The sequence below is a fragment of the Rutidosis leptorrhynchoides genome, chromosome 1, assembly GCF_046630445.1.
Source record: "Rutidosis leptorrhynchoides isolate AG116_Rl617_1_P2 chromosome 1, CSIRO_AGI_Rlap_v1, whole genome shotgun sequence".
Taxonomy (NCBI): Eukaryota; Viridiplantae; Streptophyta; class Magnoliopsida; order Asterales; family Asteraceae; genus Rutidosis; species Rutidosis leptorrhynchoides.
The window spans coordinates 21353076-21376074 of NC_092333.1; the positions used below are offsets into that span (position 1 = coordinate 21353076).

At 33.4% G+C, this 22999-nt stretch overlaps 1 protein-coding gene across 1 annotated transcript; it reads left to right on the forward strand.

Annotated features, from left to right (window-relative positions):
- Positions 1–5145: 5145 nt before the first annotated feature.
- On the forward strand, positions 5146–9892 carry LOC139857536 (protein neprosin). The gene is made up of 7 exons (XM_071846346.1): positions 5146–5320; positions 5511–5597; positions 5998–6291; positions 7637–7807; positions 8505–8558; positions 9037–9183; positions 9336–9892. Exons 1-7 carry the CDS (start codon positions 5147–5149, stop codon positions 9711–9713), a joined length of 1305 nt encoding a protein of 434 aa, XP_071702447.1. The 5' UTR covers position 5146; the 3' UTR covers positions 9714–9892.
- Positions 9893–22999: the final 13107 nt, after the last annotated feature.

A 22999-nucleotide genomic window follows, 5' to 3' on the forward strand; every position in this document is an offset into this window, starting at 1 on the left:
GGTACCGAAGTTGGGTGGATTGAGGAAGTTGATATTGAATGAGGCACATAAGACAAGATACTCGATACATCCTGGAGTTGGAAAGATGTATCAAGATCTTAAGACGCATTATTGGTGGCCTAATTTAAAGACAGACGTTGCAACATATGTTGGGGAATGTTTAACTTGTTCCAAGGTCAAAGCAGAACACCAGAAGCCGTCAGGGTTACTTCAACAACCAGAAATCTCAGAATGGAAATGGGATGGTATTACCATGGATTTCATCACGAAGTTACCAAAGACTGCCTGGGGATACGACACCATTTGGGTGATTGTTGATCGTCTCACCAAGTCTGCACATTTCTTGCCTATAAAGAAAACGGATAGAATGGAGAAACTATTACGATTGTATATAAAGGAAATTGTTTCAAGGCATGGAATACCTATTTCCATTATATCCGATCGTGATAGTAGATTTATCTCAAAGTTCTGGCAATCACTACAGGAGGCACTAGGAACTCGTTTGGATATGAGCACCGCATATCATCCGCAAACTGACGGGCAGAGTGAAAGAACAATTCAGACTCTTGAAGACATGCTCAGGGCATGTGTGATCGATTTTGGAAACGGATGGGATAAGTATTTATCGTTAGCAGAATTCTCATATAATAATAGTTATCATGCGAGCATTAAAGCTGCACCATTCGAAGCACTGTATGGAAGGAAGTGTAGATCTCCTATCTGTTGGAATGAAGTAGGAGATCGACAATTAACTGGTCCTGAGATCATACACGAAACGACTGAGAAGATAGTACAAATCAAGGAGAGATTGAAAACAGCCCGTAGCCGCCAAAAGAGCTACGCCGATGTCCGAAGGAAACCATTAGAGTTTCAGATCGGTGACATGGTTATGTTAAAGGTGTCACCATGGAAAGGTGTAATACGTTTCGGAAAAAGGGGTAAACTGAACCCAAGGTACGTAGGCCCGTTCAAGATTATCGAACGCATTGGACCGGTAGCTTATCGACTCGAGTTACCACAACAACTCGCTGGAGTACATAATACATTTCACGTCTCAAACCTTAAGAAGTGTCTTGCAAAGGAAGACCTCACCATTCCTCTTGAAGAAATTCAAGTTGACAAGAAACTACAATTCATAGAAGAACCAATCGAGATCATGGACCGTGAAGTTAAACGGCTCAAGCAGAGCAACATACCGATCGTTAAAGTTCGTTGGAATACTCGAAGAGGTCCCGAGTTTACGTGGGAACGGGAGGACCAGATGAAACGAAAATATCCACACTTGTTTCCCGATGACGTAAAATAGGTACAATTTTAAAATTTCGGGACGAAATTTATTTAACGGGTAGGTACTGTAATGACCCGCACTTTTTCGATCGATCTATACTTATAAGATTAATATTTACATAAATTAAACCTTACCAACATGATAAGCAATCCAAATTGTTGAGACTTATGTTTTTGAAATGAGTTTTACACAACGTTTGACCGTCTAGTTTGACCGATGATATCACGAACTATACAATATATGATAATTATACGTTTGTGTATATATATGTATATATACATATTTAACATGATCTAAGGATGTTTTAATATCTCATTTTGTATTAATAACAATAAGTTATAAGTATATTTTGAAACTACTAACTTAAGTTTTCAAAACGATAACCATACGTAACGTTATTTGACATAAATACTTATGACCTATAATGTTTATACATATATCGTATAAGTAATGTATTTAATCACTTTTTAAGGACTTAAATACCTAAAACAATATAAGTGTATTCACAAAAGATAGCTATATTTGAATTCTCATTCCATTTTTCACAAAATTTCTATACGTATATCTAGAGTACATGTACTCGTATCATACCTAGCTTCTATACGTATTTACTATTGGTATATACACATCAAATCACCACCAACCAGCCCTTGTTCAATGCCTTATGTATAAGGTAACTACTTTTGTTATCTAGTATGACAATTTCACATGATTAAAAGATTTTTTCACAAAATTACAAACTTATACACCTTTTACATCACCATTTATACTCCATCCATTTTCAATTTTTGATTCATTTTTAGCTCAAACCTCTAGCTAAAAACACACACACTTTTAAGAGTCTTAAACTCCATAACCATTCAGCTAATATCCATGAAGATCTAGCCATAAAAACATTACTTAATCACCATAAGAAAACTCTTACAACAACACTTCAAGAATCCTTCCAAGAACACAAACTTACTTCCAATCTTTCATCCAATTCCATCACCCTTTTGGTTCTAGGTTCTTACTCCTCTTTTACAGCAATCTTGTCCAAGTAACTTGAGGTAGTAACTTTGTTCATAACCTTATTCGATTCATATATATATAGCTATCTTATTTTGTGGTATAAAATTTTAACAACAAGAACATAGTTTGAATGTTTTCAAACTTGTTTGCAAACTAAATAGATCCTTCTAAATTAACTTTTAAAATACTTCAAGACCTGTAATATAACTTAAATATATGCTAATTTAACAAGGTATAATTTGGTTTTTCAAAGAACACCTTAAAAACTGTTTTTACGACGTCGGAGTGTAACCGGGGGCTGTTTTGGGTTGGATAATTAAAAACTATCTTGAACTTTGAATATTGGAGGTTTATTTTCTGGAAAAATGATATTTACTATGAATATGATAACACATAAAAATTTCATGATTTAATTCAAAGTATAAGTATTTTTAGAAAAATGGTCATTAAATGATATTTTTGTAACAAAAAATGATTAACTTCATAGGTTTCACTAAAGTTTGACCTATGACCTGTGATTTCGAATACAAACTAAGGTATTTACAGTTCATAGTCTTAAAGAGGGACTCGATCCAAGGAAGTGGCAAGTTGAACCAACGAAAACGGAGTTGTAACGAAGAAACTACGACCAAAACAAAATCGGATATCCAAGACTAGTTTAGCTACGAAAATAATTGGAGAAAATTAAATAAATCACATCTTTTTAAAATAACATGATATTTTATATATATGTACTCATAATTTAATTTTATATGGTTCAGGATCACCCGTAAACAATACGAGAAGATTAATCATAAGATCCCATGATTGTACGCAACACGTCATTTGACAACACCGGTACTTTATGTACGCAACACGTCATTTGACAACACCGGTACCGTGGGTCAAGATTAATCTCGACCAATACATATACGATGGGGGTTTTATTTATTTCGTTGGGGGTTTATTAAACACCTAAAAATGAACCATTTAAAATTGAATTACTAACATCGAACTGCTAACTACGGACTAAGGAATTATTAAAAGTATTATAAGTATATATATATGTGACGATTGTTTAAAAAGAAAAGGTATTGATATATTATATATGGTTAGGTTTGTGATATCAATCGGAGACCAAGTCAAAATTACATATCTTCAAGACGAAAGTGAGTATATAGTCCCACTTTTAAACTCTAAGTATTTCGGGATGAGAATACATGTATTTTATGTTTTACGTTATGGACACAAGTAACTGAAAAATATATTCTACGTTGAGTTGTACCACTGGCATACTTTCCTGTAGCTTGGTAACTGATATTTACAGCGGTATTGTAAACGCGAATCCTGTTGATAGATCTATCGGGCCTGACAACCCCAACCGGACTGGACGACCAGTATTCAACGGTTGCACAGTACTTCGTTTTGTGACTACACTTGGTACGGTGTAGTAAGATTTCATAATAAAGGGAATATGCGACGTGATTAAATGTTAAGTATGGTTACCAAGTGCTCAACCACTTAGAATATTTTTATTAAAATGTTTACATATGAAATCTTGTGGTCTATATTTATACCGCTGCCGGCATTAAACCTATATCTCACCAACTTTATGTTGACGTTTTAAACATGTCTATTCTCAGGTGATAACTAAAAGCTTCCGCTGCAACATGTTGAATTTAAGCAAGATCTTGAGTATGCATATTTGTGTCAAAAATAAAACTGCATATCCGAGGAATTGTAATGTAAAATATGCTAGAAATCGTATTGTTATCATCACATGTAAAGTTTGTAAGTCTAAGATTATCGCTAAACGATAATCATCTTTATGTTGTCTAAAGCTTGTACTAAAATAAGAATCATGGTTTGTAATGTATAATATATGCAGTTGATCTTTTAAAAATGTCGCATATAGAGGTCAATACCTCGCAATGAAATCATACGTTATCTAACACGTTCTTATGGTTAAGGTCGGGTTATGACAGTATTAGGTCTCGCGCTCGGGGGCTTGAATACCCGAAGTTTTACCTTCTATAAGGGAGCCAATGTGCTCGTTCATAGAGAGTTTCCTCGTTTACCAAAAAAAAGAAAAAATTTAATTTTTTTGTTTGATCATACCCTTTTTAATTTCTATTAAGGTTCTAAACACGTTCATTGGATAAATAATACGAGTAACAAAGAATTTCATATGACCCAAGTCTAACATATTACCATTATTAAATAATTAATACATAAACACACACATATATATTAACTTATGCAACCATTACATATATACTTGAATACTTCCTATACGTACAAGGGATGCTTGTGAAGATATAGAAAGAAAGGGTGAGCAGAAGTTGAAAAATATAAGAAAAGGAAACATTAACTGCACATATAGAGAGGTGGATGGAAGCAGATGATTGTATTCAATTATTCTATGCTTAAATATAAATGATGGGTAGGTTGAGTTTTCATTACACCCAATTAATTTACTCTTCTTTTTCAAATGGTGCATGCCATTAGTTTCATTTTTCATTTCAAAGATTCATCATAATGACAATTACACATTAACTCACACACACTCAAACACACACACACACACATACAGGTTTAATTTATGGAGTTTTCAGGAGTACAATCATGATAAGTGTTTGAGCTGTGTGCTTATCTCACTCACACACACACACACACACAGACACCCTCCCCATATACTGTCATTTTCCAAGTTTCTTTCTTCTCCTTAAATCTCAATAATTCATTCAGAAGCTTCCAGGCCCTGAATTATTTTTTTTGTGATTGTTGTTAGTAAATGCTCATGTTCTTGTACTAAAGAGAGTGTTTTTCAAGTTTCTTGATTTCTGGGATGCATTGAGTTCATGAAATATGGTTCCAAAATTTGTACTTTTGTATCTTTGGGCTGTTGTTATTTTTTGTTGTAGTGGTATATGTGTTTATGGGTTGAATTACACAAAGTATAAACAAGTTAGTGATTTGAGACTTGCAAGAATTCAAAAGCATTTGGATACACTCAATAAACCTCCTGTTTTCTCCATTAAGGTAATTAGAATTATTTGTCAACTTCAAACTTCATCTTTGTTACGGAGTATTATTCATTGATGATGATGATGATGATGATGATGATGATGATGATGATGATATGCATTATTGTCTTGTACACATATGGAAACTTGTACTTTGCTAACACTTCTAATCTTTTATTTATAATTTGTTTGCTTTATTTTCTTAGAGCCCAGATGGAGATATCATTGATTGTGTTCATAAAAGAAAGCAACCAGCTTTAGATCACCCTCTACTCAAAAATCACAAGATCCAGGTAATGTGCCCCTTTTGTAGGTTCAACTTGTACATTACTCATTACTCAATACAATACATTTGCAGTTAATTTGCTTTTATTAATCTTTTTCTTTTTTATTTCATTTCTTAGGTTAGAATTTATATACTTTATGATTATAATATCATTCAAATCTCATTACTCAATACAATACATTTACAGTTTTGGTTTTATTAATCATTTTCTATTTAACTTCATTTCTTAGGTTAGAATTTATATACTTTATTATTATAATAATGTAACTTTTATTAAAATGTATCATCTTAGGTTTCCACTTTCAACTACCAACAACTTTTTTTACTTTTTCCATCAATATAAAATAAATATATGTATTTTTTATATAAAGAAAATTAATTGGAACTTTAATTAATTATTAATGCAGAGAGTGGCACCAGAAATACCAAAAATGAAATTAATGGCCAAACAACAACAAAAAGAAAATGATGGCAAAAATACTAGTAACATTAGTGAAGGGTACATAAGAAGAGGTGCATGGCAAATGTGGCATCAAAATGGGGAAAGATGTCCCAAAGGAACAGTTCCCGTAAGACGAAGCACCGTACTTGATGTTTTAAGGGCCGAATCGTTGTACGATTATGGCAAGAAACGTCGTGCAGATGCACCCTTTGCTCGACGAGCCGATGCACCTGATGTTGTTAGTGGCAATGGTCATGAGGTACGTTATTTCTGCTCAGTATATATAATGTGTGAATATTTATTGTTTAACATCTGAAAAATAGTGTAGATCATAGTATAACTTAACTAAAATGAAAGTTAAATGAAATGTGATATTGGTGTTGTATATTGTAGAATATACAATTTGAGTGATCATTTATTTAGTTGTGTCTTGAAATGTTATTTAAAACACTTCTATAAACTTTATATTATAGGAATGATTAAAAGAATTAATTATAAAGTAGACCAGAGTGTAAATATGACTTGCACGTGAAAATGTTTATAAATTAAACACCAAAAAACAAATGAGCACTTTGTGTATAACAAAAGTAATTGACTTTCTTAAGGGTAGATGTAGTACGTTGACCTTTTAAGCTTTTAACATGTCTGACAAATATATAATGTAACTTTTTATAAATGTTTGGCATTATACTTTTAGAGTTGTAATCTCTTTAATCTAATAATTTACTTGAAATCAAACGGACTAATTAGAGCGCAACATGTGGCGCAACAATCACATGTGATTGAAAAAAAAAAAAATTAAAATTTTTTTTTTTAATATTATTTTTTTTGAAATTTTTTTTTTAATTTTTTTAAATTTTTTTTTTTTTAAAATTTAGCATTTCAAATCCAATCACATGTGATTGTATAGCCCAATCACATGTGATTGTAAAACACAATTACATGTGATTCTGCATGTCAAATCCAATCACATGTGATTAAAAAAAAAATTTCAAATTTGTTTTTCAAAAAAATTCAAATTTTTTTTTCAAAAAAAAAATTTCAGCCGGAAAGCGACTTTAATTTGGTGATTTGATCAAGTTTGTTAGCGTTTCGTGATCATGTCTTCATAATTTCATACTTTAATTCGTTGATTTGATCAAAAATTTGGTGTTTAAAGGTTTTAGCACAAATTAACTGAAAATCGTCATTAAACTAAAAAAAAAAATTCAATCACATGTGATTGAATGTGACATGCAGAATTACATGTGATTGAGTTTTACAATCACATGTGATTGGCATGCAGAATCACATGTGATTTACTGCATGTCAAATCCAATCACATGTGATTGAAAAAAAAATTCAAAAAAAAAATTTCGGAAAAAAAGTTTTCGAAAAAAATAATTTTTTATTTTTTGAATTTTTTTTTGAATTTTTTTTCAATCATATGTGATTATCGCGTCACGTGTCGCACTCTGATTGGTCCCTTGAATCTCAATTTAAAATATAATAGTATTGTAATTCATAGTTTTCGGTTTCATTAAATTTGGTTTATAAATAATAAATATAAACATGCGGGGTAATTTAGTAATTATTGTTAAAAATTACTCCGTTAAACTTGTTAGCATGCGATAGCATACACGGGAACATCGAGTGAGATATACGGGGCAAAAGCGACAATAAACGTGTGGGACCCAAAGATAGAAGTGATAAATGAGTTCAGTCTATCCCAAATCTGGGTTCTTTCCGGGTCTTTCGACGGCTCTGATCTCAATAGCATCGAAGCTGGCTGGCAGGTAGTAACGTTTATTTTACACTCTTCTATGCTTCTATTCTATTTCTCTATTTGTTTTTGACAATTAATTAATATTAATATTAATTAATATAATAAGTATTTAATTTAATTATATTTTACATCAAGAATGATATACTAATAGATAATTTGTATGACAAAAAGAAATTGAGGTGAGGAGCTTTTTCTAACTTCATAGAAGTTTGAGCTTATTGCCGTTCTCAAGTTTTATTATTTGAAATATCATTGAAATCTTAAAATTGTTAACATCCACATGTTGTGTATGTTGATACTTAATTAGTCTCGAATTCATAACTAACAATTCAAACAAATCACTTAATATTATGAGTGTTTGAATTAGTAGTCAAAATTGTTGTATATATTAATATTAATATATGCATGACTTATGTAACATTATTAACCGTAGTATTCAGTACATTTATTCATAATCAAATTTAGGTAGAAATATTTGAATAATTCAGATTTTGTAATCATTCAACGTTTGATTATTATGTAATATCAAACACAACTTTAATTTATGATATCATTTAAGATTGTTAATTGTTATATATCATTTAAGATTGTTAATTGTTATATGCTAAAACTGATATTTTTTTGGAATATGGATATATAGAGATATAGATATATATTATATCAAATAAATTTGAAATATCTAAAACTTTGATTATTTTACTAGTCAGGTCAGTCCCGAGCTTTATGGTGACAGTCGACCGCGATTATTCACATATTGGACGGTAATTTCTCTTTCTTTTTCTTTTTCTAACACGGATCGCTTATATTCTACTCCGTATTAATACGTTTTTACTTTTATACACATTTTGTGAATATATAAACAAAATTTAACTAAAAAGGGTAGATGAGATGGACAAGATCATGGGCCTTATGGTTCTCCATGTAGTATCAACACATTTAAGACGAACATCTACAGTTGAACAGCACCATGTTCTTCCCTTAATATTTTTTGTGGTCCCAATATACATTTACATTGTCTACCTCAATAACATTAATAATTAAATTTATTTAATATTTTGAAAATGATACATAGAATTAACGTAGATTCCATTTTGTGCAATCGTGAGCATTTGATATTTTTTCTATTATTATATTATATTATATTTAGATCTAAATTTTGATCATTTAAACTCTTTTAATAATATAAAGAATTGATGATTGATGAAAAACTAAAGTAATGTATTGTTAAATATGAAACAGAGTGATGCATATCAAGCTACTGGATGTTACAACCTGTTGTGTTCGGGGTTTATACAAACAAATAGTCGAATCGCTATCGGAGCTGCGATTTCTCCATTATCCGATTTTCAAGGAAGTCAGTTCGACGTTACCATCATCATTTGGAAAGTACGTCGAACATGTTTCATAAAACAATCACTTATAGTTTATGATTTTAATAGACAACTTAAATTTGTTTCAAGAATCAAGTTTAATTTTAAATAGTTTTATTTATTCTAAGTTTAAATGTTTAATGTTAGTATGGGCTCCCATGAATGTAGGATCCAAAGCTTGGAAACTGGTGGATGGGCTTTGGAGAGAACACCTTAGTCGGTTATTGGCCCGCGGAGCTGTTCACACACTTAGCTGATCGGGCCACAATGGTGGAATGGGGCGGCGAAGTGGTGAATTCACGGGCCAACGGTGAACACACGTCTACACAAATGGGTTCGGGCCATTTTGCAGAAGATGGGTTCGGAAAAGCAAGTTATTTTCGAAACCTTGAGATAGTGGATTCAGATAATAGTCTCATTTCTGCTCGTGATATATCAACTCTGGCTGAAAACACCAATTGCTATAACATTAAAAGCTCCAGCAACAACCAATGGGGCACTTACTTTTACTACGGTGGGCCCGGAAAAAATCCACAATGCCAGTGAATGTGACAATTTTTTCTCTCTTTTCAAAAGTTAAAAGAAAAATATCGGAAAAATATAAATTGTGGAGTAATTGTTTTTAGAGTAATGTTACGTTTTTCTACCAATTATTTTAAAATGTATATGTATTTCTAGTATCTGTTTATTCCAAATTTTTTTGTTAATGATTGTATTATTTTATAAAATAGGAAAGAAATCATTAAAATGGAATGAATAGTATATATCTGAATCATATATTAAATTTAATGATGTCGAAAAATTGATTAAAATACTTCGTATTATTATTGCATTTACTCCATAATATTCACTACTACTTATCCCTTATATATAGGGGAGTATAATACTTAAAAAATTACGACCTGTTAATTACTACATATCAATGAGTGTGAAGAAACACACATTAGCAACATTCTAGAAATATTGACTTTGATTCACAAAATCAAAAAATACTTTTATTTTCAAAGTATAATTAATACGTACAATCTTTTCATTAATTATCAATTATCAAATCAATTAACAATTAGTATCGGTTACCTAAAATAAATAAATTTTTAAGTAATATATTCGTAATAAAGTTAAATTGGTTTCCAATACTTGGACAAAACTCACCTATAAATCCCACCAAACTTCACACTAACACAAACAAAAAAACGAAAACACAAACAAATTAGCTAATAGAAATTAAAATCATGAAGAACAACATGGTGAATGTTATGAAATTCATGATTGCTATTTTGTTTTTCACAGCCACAATTGCGTTATCGGCTAGACTAACTTCCAACGGTATGTAGTTTCATTTTTTCTCGCTTTTGATTTGTATATCACTTATATTTATTCATACACTCTTAACAAAATATTTATAATGTTGTATCATATTGATGTACTAATCAATTTAGATGGTGTATGATTACTCTCTTTTTTTCCAACTATCGCTCTAATATAATGTTCAATTTTTTTATTATTATTTTTTTTTACTATATACACTTTCACGTGTATATAGAATCAAAACAAAGAGCAATTGACTTTATTTGTTTGGTAACATGACAGGTGTGGTTACAGGTGATCATATAAAGTATTGTAGTAATAACCCGTGTGATCCTTCAGATCCAACTTCGGTTGCTGACTGTCAAAATATGTGCATTCCCAAAGGTTTTAAGGTGGCTGGGTGTCTCGGCGGTGTTTGTTGTTGCTTTAGTTGATTCAAATGTTCAAAACTTGTAACCACGATTTATAATCAATTTTATTTATTTTCCAAATTATATATATTCCAGTTTTTCTTGTTGGCTCACTATTACTTACCGGTCTTCGTTACATGTCATGAAATAATGTTGACGTCTTGTCAGTGTGTCGTTACAACTTACAAGTACCTAACTTGTTGACGTCTTTTTATAAGTGAATGTGCAATCTGATAAGTTTTTATCATTATTACAAAAGATGATTGTGAAAAAAAAAAAAAAAAAAAAAAAAAAAAAAAAAAAATACTTCTAATGTACAATTGATTTTGGACTAAACTAAATGAAATTTCCACCAATGATTAAAGGTGTTGATAAATTTGCTTGAATTCTTATTGCACAATTGTGGGGTAAATATACAAAGATAGCATGTGAAAAATCTATGATGTCTGTGGAAAATCTCACCATAATCCCCTGATATAAGGGGAAGATATATCCTACATTAAATACAAAGATATATTACATTAAATACAAAGGTGATAGTCAAATATGTACGGCTAATACTCCCCCGCAGTCGACGCTATCGGTTTTCGTATGCAAAGACTGGACCGAAATTCGTTAAAGAGTAGTCGAGGTAACCCTTTAGTGAATATATCCGCAATCTGAAAGCGTGTTGGTACGTGTAAAACACGCACTTGTCCCCGCGAGACTTTTTCTCTGACAAAGTGGATGTCGAGCTCGATATGCTTAGTTCTTTGGTGCTGAACTGGATTGCCAGATAAATAAATGGCACTAACATTATCGCATAATACTATGGTGGCTTTCATAATTGGGCAAGTGAGCTCGAGTAGTAAGTTACGGATCCAACATGATTCAGCGACTACATTTGCCACTCCTCGATATTCGGCTTCAGCACTTGAGCGTGAAATGGTTGGCTGTCTTTTGGAAGACCATGAAATGAGATTATCACCCAAGTATATACAATAGCCGGAAGTGGAACGACGCGTGTCAAGGTAACCAGCCCAGTCGGCATCTGTATAAGAGACTAGTGCATGTGATGAAGTTTTGGAAATGAAGAGGCCGAGACTTAGTGTGCCTTGTATGTATCTGATAATGCGCTTTAGCGCGAGCATGTGATCATCATGTGGAGCGTGCATGTGAAGGCAAACTTGTTGCACGGCATAAGAGATGTCAGGTCGGGTGAAGGTAAGATATTGAAGGGCACCTGCAAGACTTCGATAGTAAGTGGGATCGGAATATAAGTCTCCCATAGTAGCACTTTGTTTTCCATGTGTGTCAACGGGTGTGGCCACTGGGTTGCACGACTCCATACCTGCACGTTTAATAATGTCGCGAGCATATGCCGTTTGATCAAAAAATAAACCGTTAGTGCTACGATGAACCGATATTCCAAGAAAAGAGCTCAAAGGACCTAAATCCTTCATAGAAAATTCACAACCCAACTTTGACATTAAGCTGTCACGTAGTGTGTCTGAAGATGTGGCAAGAATGATATCATCGACATATAATAACAAGTATGCGATGTCTTTTCCATGATGATATATAAATAATGAGTGATCACATCTGCTATGTGTGAAACCAATAGTAGATACATAATCTGCAAACCGTTGGTACCATGCACGCGGTGCTTGTTTCAAACCATAAAGAGAGCGTTTGAGCAAGCATACGTGATTTGGACGATCTCGATCTCTAAAACCTGTAGGCTGATACATATAAACAGTTTCATTTAGATAACCATGTAAAAATGCATTTTTAACGTCCAATTGATGTATAGGCCAAGACTTAGAAATGGCAATGCTAAGGACGGTCCGAATGGTGGCCGGTTTAACAACTGGACTAAAAGTCTCGTGACAGTCGATACCTAATTGTTGAGACCGTCCATCACATACAAGACGCGCTTTGTAGCGCTTAAAACTACCATCGAATTTCGTCTTGTGACGAAAAATCCACATAGATCTAATAACATGCATATTTGATTTGCGGGGAACAAGTTCCCACGTCTCATTATCCAACAAAGCCTGGTATTCATCAGTCATGGCACGGCGCCAATTAGGGTCGGCTAAGGCTATTTTAAGATTAGAGGGTAGGGGAGAAATGGATGTAAAATCCGAAAGATTAAATGGGGCTTTTGGTTTGAATATCCCAGACATAGAACGTGTTGTCATAGAACGAATATGTTGAGTAATATTATTCAAAGTAACAGTAGGAGATGGAATTAAATTTGTTGGAGGATGTGTATTCATAGGATTTTGTGAAACATTAGGAGAATTAATATTAGAGGAGTGTGGGTCGATGGATGTAGGTGAGGCTGGAGATGGGCTATTCAGCCCGTTATTGGTGCTAAAGTCAGTCGTGGATGGTTGTGGGTTGGATGGAGAAGTATCAGGCTCAGTAGTGATATTTGAAGGAGATGGTATTGATCTATTTGGTGGTTTGGATTCAGGAAATTGTGAATTATAGAGGAATGAGGGATGAATATTGTCGTGTAGGAATTTATAGTCGGGAATTGTAGATGAGACGGAGTTAGAAAATGGAAATTGGTGTTCGTTAAAGATAACGTGTCGAGAGATGATAAACTTTTTATTTTTAAGATCGTAGCATTTGTAACCGCGATAATTTTTTGGATATCCTAAGAAGACACAGGGTGTTGAACGTGGTTGTAATTTTTTTATCGTGGTGGCAGGAATGAGAGGATAACAAAGACAACCAAAAACACGAAGATGTGAATATTCCGGTGTACGTCGATAGAGTATTTGAGTAGGAGAAAAGTTATGTAGAAGCTTGCTGGGTAGAATATTAAGTAAGTAAGTAGCCATTTCGAGTGCGTGTGGCCAAAAGGACGGGGGAACGGAAGAGTGAGTCATGATTGTGCGCATGATGTTATTAATTGCGCGAATTTTTCGTTCCGCTTTACCATTTTGAGAAGATGTATAAGGACATGAAAAACGAAACATCATGCCATTTTGATTACAAAAGTTGTGAGAAGAGGAGTTTTTATACTCGGTACCATTGTCACATTGGAATGCTTTTATTTGTCGAGAAAATTGAGTTTGAATTAGTTTTTGGAAGGAAAGAAATATGTTAAACACATCGGATTTGTTACTTATTGGTACTGTCCAAAGAAAATTTGTGAAATCATCAAGAAAGAGAATATAATATCTGTGTCCGTTAGTACTTACAATTGGGGATGTCCAAAGATCACTATGTATAATATCAAAGGGAGAAAATGTAGAGTTGGTGGAGGAATAAAAGGGTAATCGTACATGTTTTCCGAACACACAAGATTGACAAAATGAGATTTTATTATAATTGCATGCAACATAATTCTTATTATTTAAAGATTTAATAACGTTAACACCCGGATGACCAAGTCGTTGATGCCATAAATCATGTAGAGAAACAATAAAAGCAGTAGGTTGTTGAAGTTGTTGCAGCTTAGTAGGGTTAAGAGGATATAGCTCGTCAGTGCTATTACACCGCATTAGGTGGATTCCCGTCAGAAATTCCTTCACATTAAAACCAAACGGGTCAAATTCAACAGATACACAATTATCAACAGAAAGTTTACGGACAGAGATAAGGTTTTTAATTAATTTTGGAGCATGTAATATATTGGATAAAAAGAGAGGTCAGTTTGGGTTGATATTTAGGGATGAGTGTCCATAACCACTAATTGGAATGCCGTGACCATTACCAACAATAATACGCTTATTAACATTTGAGGGATAATAAGTCGTGAGGTTACTGATAATGCTAAAAACGAACATATATTTCATAGCATTATTCCTCAAGAAAGACAAGCTTTTAGTTGCAATTGTTCTATTTAAAAGTGATATTCGTTTAAATAATAAAAGGTGAAGACAAAAGACAGATTCGACGAATTGAAGACGCAAACGACCAAAAAGCTCAAAAGTACAAAATACAATCAAAGAGGTTCCAATTATTGATAAGAAACGTCTCGAAATTACAAGAGTACAAGATTCAAAACGCAAAGTACAAGATATTAAATTGTACGCAAGGACATTCGAAAATCCGGAACCGGGACATGAGTCAACTCTCAACGCTCGACGCAACGGACTAAAAATTACAAGTCAACTATGCACATAAATATAATATAATATTTAAATAATTCTTATAATTATTTATATATTATATAAATAAATAAAAACCGTCGGCAAGAAAGACTCCAAAAGCTGGTGAGCTGTATTTACAAACTCCGCGACTCGCGGAGTTTGAAGGCAAAATGGGCCCCGAGTCGCGGAGCACCCCTGAACTCAATTCCCTATAAAGCCAACCGAATTCTGATCATTTTCATCATCCTTTTTCTTCTTCTCTCATAATACGTAAATATTTATATTTATATTTTAATTTTAATTTTAATTTTAATTTTAATTATAATTCTAATAATAAGGGTATGTTAGCGAATATTGTAAGGGTGTAAGTCGAAATTCTGTCCGTGTAACGCTACGCTATTTTTAATCATTGTAAGTTATGTTCAACCTTTTAAATTTAATGTCTCGTAGCTAAGTTATTATTATGCTTATTTAATCCGAAGTAATCATGATGTTGGGCTAATTACTAAAATTGGGTAATTGGGCTTTGTTCCATAATTGGGGTTTGGACAAAAGAACGACACTTGTGGAAATTAGACTATAGGCTATTAATGGGCTTTATATTTGTTTAACTAAATGATAGTTTGTTAATGTTAATATAAAGATTTACAATTGGGCGTCCCTATAAATTACCATATACACTCGATCGGACACGATGGGCGGGGTATTTATATGTACGAATAATCGTTCATTTAACCGGACACGGGAATGGATTAATAGCCACTAGAATAATTAAAACAGGGGTGAAATTATGTACAAGGACACTTGGTATAATTGATAACAAAATATTAAAACCTTGGGTTACACTCAGTCGACATCCTAGTGTAATTATTAAACAAAGTATTAAAATCTTGTTACAGTTTAAGTCCCCAATTAGTTGGAATATTTAACTTCGGGTATAAGGATAATTTGACGAGGATACTCGCACTTTATATTTATGACTGATGGACTGTTATGGACAAAAACCAGACGGACTGAAAAATATAAAAACATAAAAAAAAAACGCGTAAAATTTAAACTGTACCTGAGTTGAATTCGGGAACCCCGCGACTCGCGGAGTTTTCTGCTTCGGGCACCGCGACTCGCGGAGAAACTCTGACACCGACAGAACCCTAATTCAGCATTAATTACGGGTAATTATTAATTATTATTATTATTAACCCTAAATAATTATTATTATTATAATTAGTTTTATTATAATTATTTTTACTTTTTATTTATTATTTGTATATTTAGTTTATTAAGTTTAATTAAATTGTAAAATTAATAGTTTTATAAAATAAATAATATAAAAATAATATTTTTATAAAAATTGTATTTTTTCCAACTTTTTGTATATTTTTATATTTTGTCCCTTTTTATTCGTTTTAGCGTAATATTTGTATTTTTAGCCCATATTTAGTTTTAAACTTAGTTTTTTTTACCATAGTTATTTTTATTTCTAGATTTTTAGACTTTGCTGTAGAATTCCTTAAGTGCTTTTTCTTTAGACTAAGATTTAGGTACTTTAGAATTTTGCGACGCCTTTTTAAGTTTTAGTTTCTTTTTAAGTTATTTCCATTTGGGATATAGTTTTTCCTGTAAGCTTTAATATTTTTAGACACCTTTTACCTATGTATCAATTATCATTCCAATTAGTAATCTCAATTTGCGATTATAATTTTAAGTTAGTTGTAGTGATAAGGTTGGGTTAGTCAAGTGTTTTTAAGTTTTATAAGTTTCTTTTATTTTTCCGTCGCCTTTTATCTTTCTTTCTTATTTTTCTTATTCGATCTTTTTCCGACACGCTCTTTTTCTTTCTTATTTCTCGCTATTCTAGTTTTAGGACATAGATTTTTATTCTACTTCTTATCTAAATTTCTTAAAATTACGAAAATTTATTTTAAGTGGTTAAATTGATAGACATCAAAATTTTCTGGTTCGTAGTAATAGTTGGATTTGTACGTGGACCGGGTTATTGGAGCCAAACAGTCCTCAATTATATTGAGACCAAACGAATCATGCCCCTCTGCTGCATCTTTTGGCTATTCGAAACGTGGGCAAAATCAGAAAAGTCTATTGATTGGATAACTTATTATAATTTTTCTTTCCTTTTAAAAACTAATAGGATATTTAGTGAATGCACCGAGTAAGACGTTCACCACCTTTTGTACGATCACCACCTGTAACTAGATCAAGACATTTAGCAAATATTACCGCCGTTGATTTTTCTTTAGAATCGTCATCCAGTCGACCAAGTACTCTAGTTCAAATTTCCGATAATCCATTTTTTGAACCCGACCTCACAATTGAGAATCCGGAGAATATTCAGGAACGATTCGTAGATCCTGAACCACTAAACTTTCCTCCGGAACCACCAATCATTCAAACAGAGATTGTTGAGGAACGAACCATTAAATCAGAATCCTTTAGTGATTCCGATTCAACAAATTCAATTATGGAGAATCTGGAACCTTTAAGTATGGAAGACCGAATGAGAGCTAAACGCACTGGCCAAGGTCACGCAATTACTCATCCAGACATTAATGCGCCAGATTATGAAATCAAAGGACAAATTCTACACATGGTAACTAATCAATGCCAATTTAGTGGTGCGCCGAAGGAAGATCCAAATGAACATCTACGTACCTTTAATAGGATCTGCACACTATTTAAAATCCGAGAAGTGGAGGATGAACAGATATATCTCATGTTATTTCCCTGGACTTTAAAGGGAGAAGCCAAAGATTGGTTGGAATCGTTACCTGAAGGGGCAATCGATACATGGGATGTTTTAGTTGAAAAATTTCTTAAACAATTCTTTCCTGCATCTAAAGCCGTAAGACTTCAAGCAGAAATTGTTACGTTCACACAGAAACCGAATGAAACTCTATATGAGGCATGGACAAGATTTGGAAAGTTATTAAGAGGATGTCCGCAACATGGTTTAGATACCTGTCAAATAGTACAAATATTCTACCAAGGATGCGACATCACTACAAGGAAAGACATAGATATAGCAGCTGGTGGTTCTATTATGAAGAAAACCGAAACTGATGCTTACAAAATTATTGATAACACTGCTTCCCACTCACATGAGTGGCACCAAGAAAAAGATATCGTTAGATCATCTAAAGCAGCTAGAGCCGATTCTAGCCATGACTTAGATTTCATTTCCGCAAAGATAGATGCTGTCGAGAGACGAATGGAAAAGATGACTAAAGAAATTCACTCAATACGAATTAGTTGTGAGCAGTGTGGAGGACCACATTTGACAAAAGATTGTCTCAGTATTGAATTAACAATGGAACAAAGAGAGAATATTTCATACATAAACCAAAGGCCTGAAAATAATTATCAGAATAATTATCAACCGCCAAGACCAATTTACAATCAAAACCAGAATTATAACCGAAATATTCCATACAACAACCAACAAGGTCCTAGCAATCAACAAGTATCCAATAATAATTACAATCAGCAAAGACCTAATTTTCAAAACAAACCACCACAACAAACCGATGATAAAAAGCCGAATTTAGAAGATATGATGACGAAGCTAGTTGAAACTCAAACGCAGTTTTTCACATCTCAGAAACAAACTAATGAACAAAATGCTCAAGCATTTAGAAATCAACAAGCTTCTATTCAAAATCTGGAACAAGAAGTAAGTAACCTAGCAAGGTTAATAGGTGAAAGAAAACCGGGAAGTCTACCTAGTGATACAAATGCTAACCCCCGGAATGAAACAGCTAAAGCCATTACCACAAGAAGTGGTACAACACTTAAACCACTTGAAATACCTGTAACTTCTGATGAAGCTATTCCTACTCCACAAGAACCACAACCTGATCAAGATAAAGAAAAAGAACCGGTAGTTGAAAAGGTTAATGAAGATAACACAGTTAAGGCTAAACCTTATGTTAAACCATACCAACCACCACTTCCTTACCCGAGTAAAATGAAGAAAGAGAAACTTGAAGCCTAGCAATCCAAATTCTTGGATATGTTTAAACAGATAAATGTAAATCTTCCTTTCATTGATGTGATTTCAGGAATGCCTAGATATGCTAAATTCTTGAAAGATCTGATCACGAATAGAAAGAAAATGGAAGAACTCTCGGCTGTTACTATGAATGCTAATTGTTCAGCAGTGCTGTTGAATAAGATACCAGAAAAACTATCTGATCCAGGAAGTTTCACAATTCCATGTTTTCTGGGTAGTCTTAGTTCAATAGAAGCATTGGCAGACTTAGGTGCTAGTATAAATCTAATGCCGTATTCACTATACGCTAAACTAGACCTTGGAGAATTGAAACCAACCAGAATAAGCATACAACTAGCCGATAGATCAATAAAATATCCTAGAGGGATAATGGAGAACATGCTAGTTAAAGTCGGTACTTTAGTATTTCCAGTAGACTTTGTTGTTCTGGACATGGAAGAAGATTCTCAAGTTCCTCTCATATTAGGAAGACCATTCTTAAACATGGCTAAAGCAATGATAGACGTGTTCGGTAAGAAATTGACCCTAAGTATAGAGGACGAGAGTGTTACCTTTTCAGTTGATAGAGCAATGCAACAACCGCAATCTGCAGATGATACATGTTATTATATTCAAACTATAGATGCACATGCATAATTATTAGAAGAATTTCCAGAATTACAAGGAACAGGAGAATGTTCTTTAGGAGAAGGTAATGAACCAATTGATGAAGCTGAAATGTTAGCTACACTTATAGCTAATGGATATGAACCAACAACAGAAGAAATTCAAATGCTAAAAGAAGAAGACAGATATCGATACAAATCATCGATAGAAGAACCTCCGAAATTAGAGTTAAAGCCACTTTCAAACCATTTGGAATACACTTATTTACATGGTGAATCTGAATTACCTGTAATAATATCGTCTTCTATTACTGAAAATGAGAAATCACAACTCATTTCTGTGTTGAAAGCTCATAAACCAGCCATTGCATGGAAGATTCATGATATTAAAGGAATAAGTCCTTCGTATTGCACACATAAAATCCTTATGGAAGAAGGTCATAAAACGTATGTGCAATGCCAACGAAGACTAAATCCTAATATGCAAAATGTAGTTAAGAAAGAGATTATTAAACTGCTAGATGCAGGTCTAATTTATCCAATTTCTGATAGTCCATGGGTAAGCCCAGTTCAATGCGTGCCTAAGAAGGGTGGCATGACTGTCATTACAAATGAGAAAAATGAGCTTATTCCTACTAGGACTGTAACAGGATGGCGTGTATGTATTGATTATAGAAAATTAAATGACGCCACCAGAAAAGATCACTTTCCCTTACCTTTCATAGATCAAATGTTGGAAAGATTAGCCGGAAATAGTTACTATTGTTTTCTAGATGGATTTTCTGGATATTTTCAAATTCCAATAGCACCCGAAGACCAAGAGAAAACCACATTCACGTGCCCTTATGGTACTTTTGCTTACAAACGCATGCCATTTGGACTTTACAACGCCCCAGCAACCTTTCAAAGGTGTATGATGGCGATTTTTCACGACATGATAGAAGAATGCATGGAAGTTTTCATGGATGACTTTTCAGTCTTCGGTGATACATTTGAATCATGTCTAGTTAATCTGGAACGAATGCTTATTAGATGCGAACAATCAAATCTAGTACTTAATTGGGAGAAATGCCATTTCATGGTTAAAGAAGGCATCGTTCTTGGACATAAAATTTCAAAAGAAGGAATTGAAGTGGATAGAGCTAAAGTAGATGTAATTGCTAAACTTCCACATCCCACCAATGTTAGAGGAGTTAGGAGTTTTCTAGGGCATGCCGGTTTTTACCGACATTTCATAAAAGATTTTTCTAAAATTGCCACTCCTATGAATAAACTCCTAGAAAAGGATGCTCCATTCATCTTTTGAGATGAGTGTATCAAATCTTTTAATATTCTTAAAGAAAAACTCACTAATGCGCCGATCATGATAACACCAAATTGGAATCTACCATTTGAACTAATGTGCGATGCAAGTGATTTTGCAATGGGAGCCGTTTTAGGACAAAGGATTGAAAAACGATTTCAACCTATATATTATGCTAGTAAGACGTTACAAGGAGCACAAACGAACTATACAACTGCCGAAAAAGAACTCCTTGCTATTGTCTTTGCTTTTGACAAATTTCGATCATATCTCGTTCTAGCAAAAACGGTGGTCTATACCGACCATTCTGCTCTTAGATACCTATTTTCAAAACAAGATGCTAAACCAAGATTAATCCGTTGGATCTTACTCTTACAAGAGTTTGATATTGAAATCCGAGATAAAAGAGGAGCAGAAAATCTCGCCGCTGATCATCTTTCTCGTCTTGAAAATCCCGAATTAGAAGTTCTAAATGAATCGGCCATACAAGACAACTTTCCTGATGAATATCTATTGAAGATAGATTATAAAGAAATTCCATGGTTTGCAGATTATACAAACTACTTAGTTTGTGGATTCCTTGAAAAAGGATTATCGTACCAAAAACGAAAGAAATTCTTCAGTGATATAAAACACTATTTTTGGGAAGATCCACACCTGTTTAAAAGTTGTCCAGATGGAATAATACGCCGATGTGTATTTGGAGATGAAGCTAGTAAAATTTTAAACCATTGTCACACGGGACCAACAGGAGGGCATTATGGGCCTCAACTAACAGCAAGAAAAGTTTATGATGCTGGATTCTATTGGCCTACAATTTACAAAGACGCACACCTTCTTTGCAAATCCTATGATGCTTGTCAAAGGGCCGGAAAAATAAGTCAACGTGATGAAATGCCACAAAATGTCATCCAAGTATGTGAAGTATTTGACATTTGGGGTATTGACTTTATGGGTCCATTTCCAAAATCTCATAATAATCTATATATACTCGTAGCCATTGATTATGTATCTAAATGGGCGGAAGCACAAGCTCTCCCAACTAACGATGCACGAGTTGTAGTCAACTTTTTAAAACGTCTTTTTGCAAGATTTGGAACACCGAAAGCTTTAATAAGTGATCGGGGAACTCATTTCTGTAATAATCAACTTGAGAAAGTTCTTAAAAGATATGGAGTAACTCATAAAATCTCCACCGCATATCATCCACAAACAAGTGGACAAGTTGAAAATACCAACCGAGCTTTAAAACGTATTCTAGAGAAAACCGTAGGATCAAATCCGAAGGAATGGTCCATTAAATTGGAGGATGCACTCTGGGCTTTTAGAACAGCCTACAAAACTCCAATTGGAACCACACCTTTTAGACTTGTTTATGGAAAAGCATGTCATCTTCCAGTAGAAATTGAACACAAAGCATTTTGGGCTTTGAAGACATGTAATCTTGATTTACATGAAGCCGGACGTCTACGATTAAGTCAACTAAACGAATTAGAAGAATTAAGACATGAAGCATACGAGAATTCGTTAATCTATAAAGAAAGAACGAAGAAATGGCATGATAAAAGAATCAGAAGTTTAAAAGAATTTAAAGAAGGAGACAGAGTTCTTCTTTTCAATTCACGATTCAAGCTATTTCCTGGAAAATTGAAATCAAGATGGTCTGGACCATTCATAGTTAAAAGAGTTTTCCCATACGGAACGATAGAATTAATAAATTCAAATGGGATTGAATTTAAAGTTAATGGTCACAGAGTTAAACACTACATAGATAGTCCGATGGAAGTCGACAACGAAGTTAATCACAATTTCGACACCACAGCTAACTAAGTGTGGGGAGAATCAACTCTTTAAAGGATAATATGTATTTTTGTTAGAGTTAGATTGTCTGTTTTTGTGTAGTTCTCGAAAATGGAACCCGAATGGTCTTTCCCTAGCAGACCCTAAATAACTAGTCTTCTCCCCCCATTCTGAATTTTTATTTTTTTAGGTTTTTACAAAATGAAGACTGCCTGTGAACTAAACCATGGTCTAATGCTACACGCTTTGATCACTAAACGTAATAATGACACACTACCGAGTGAAATAGTA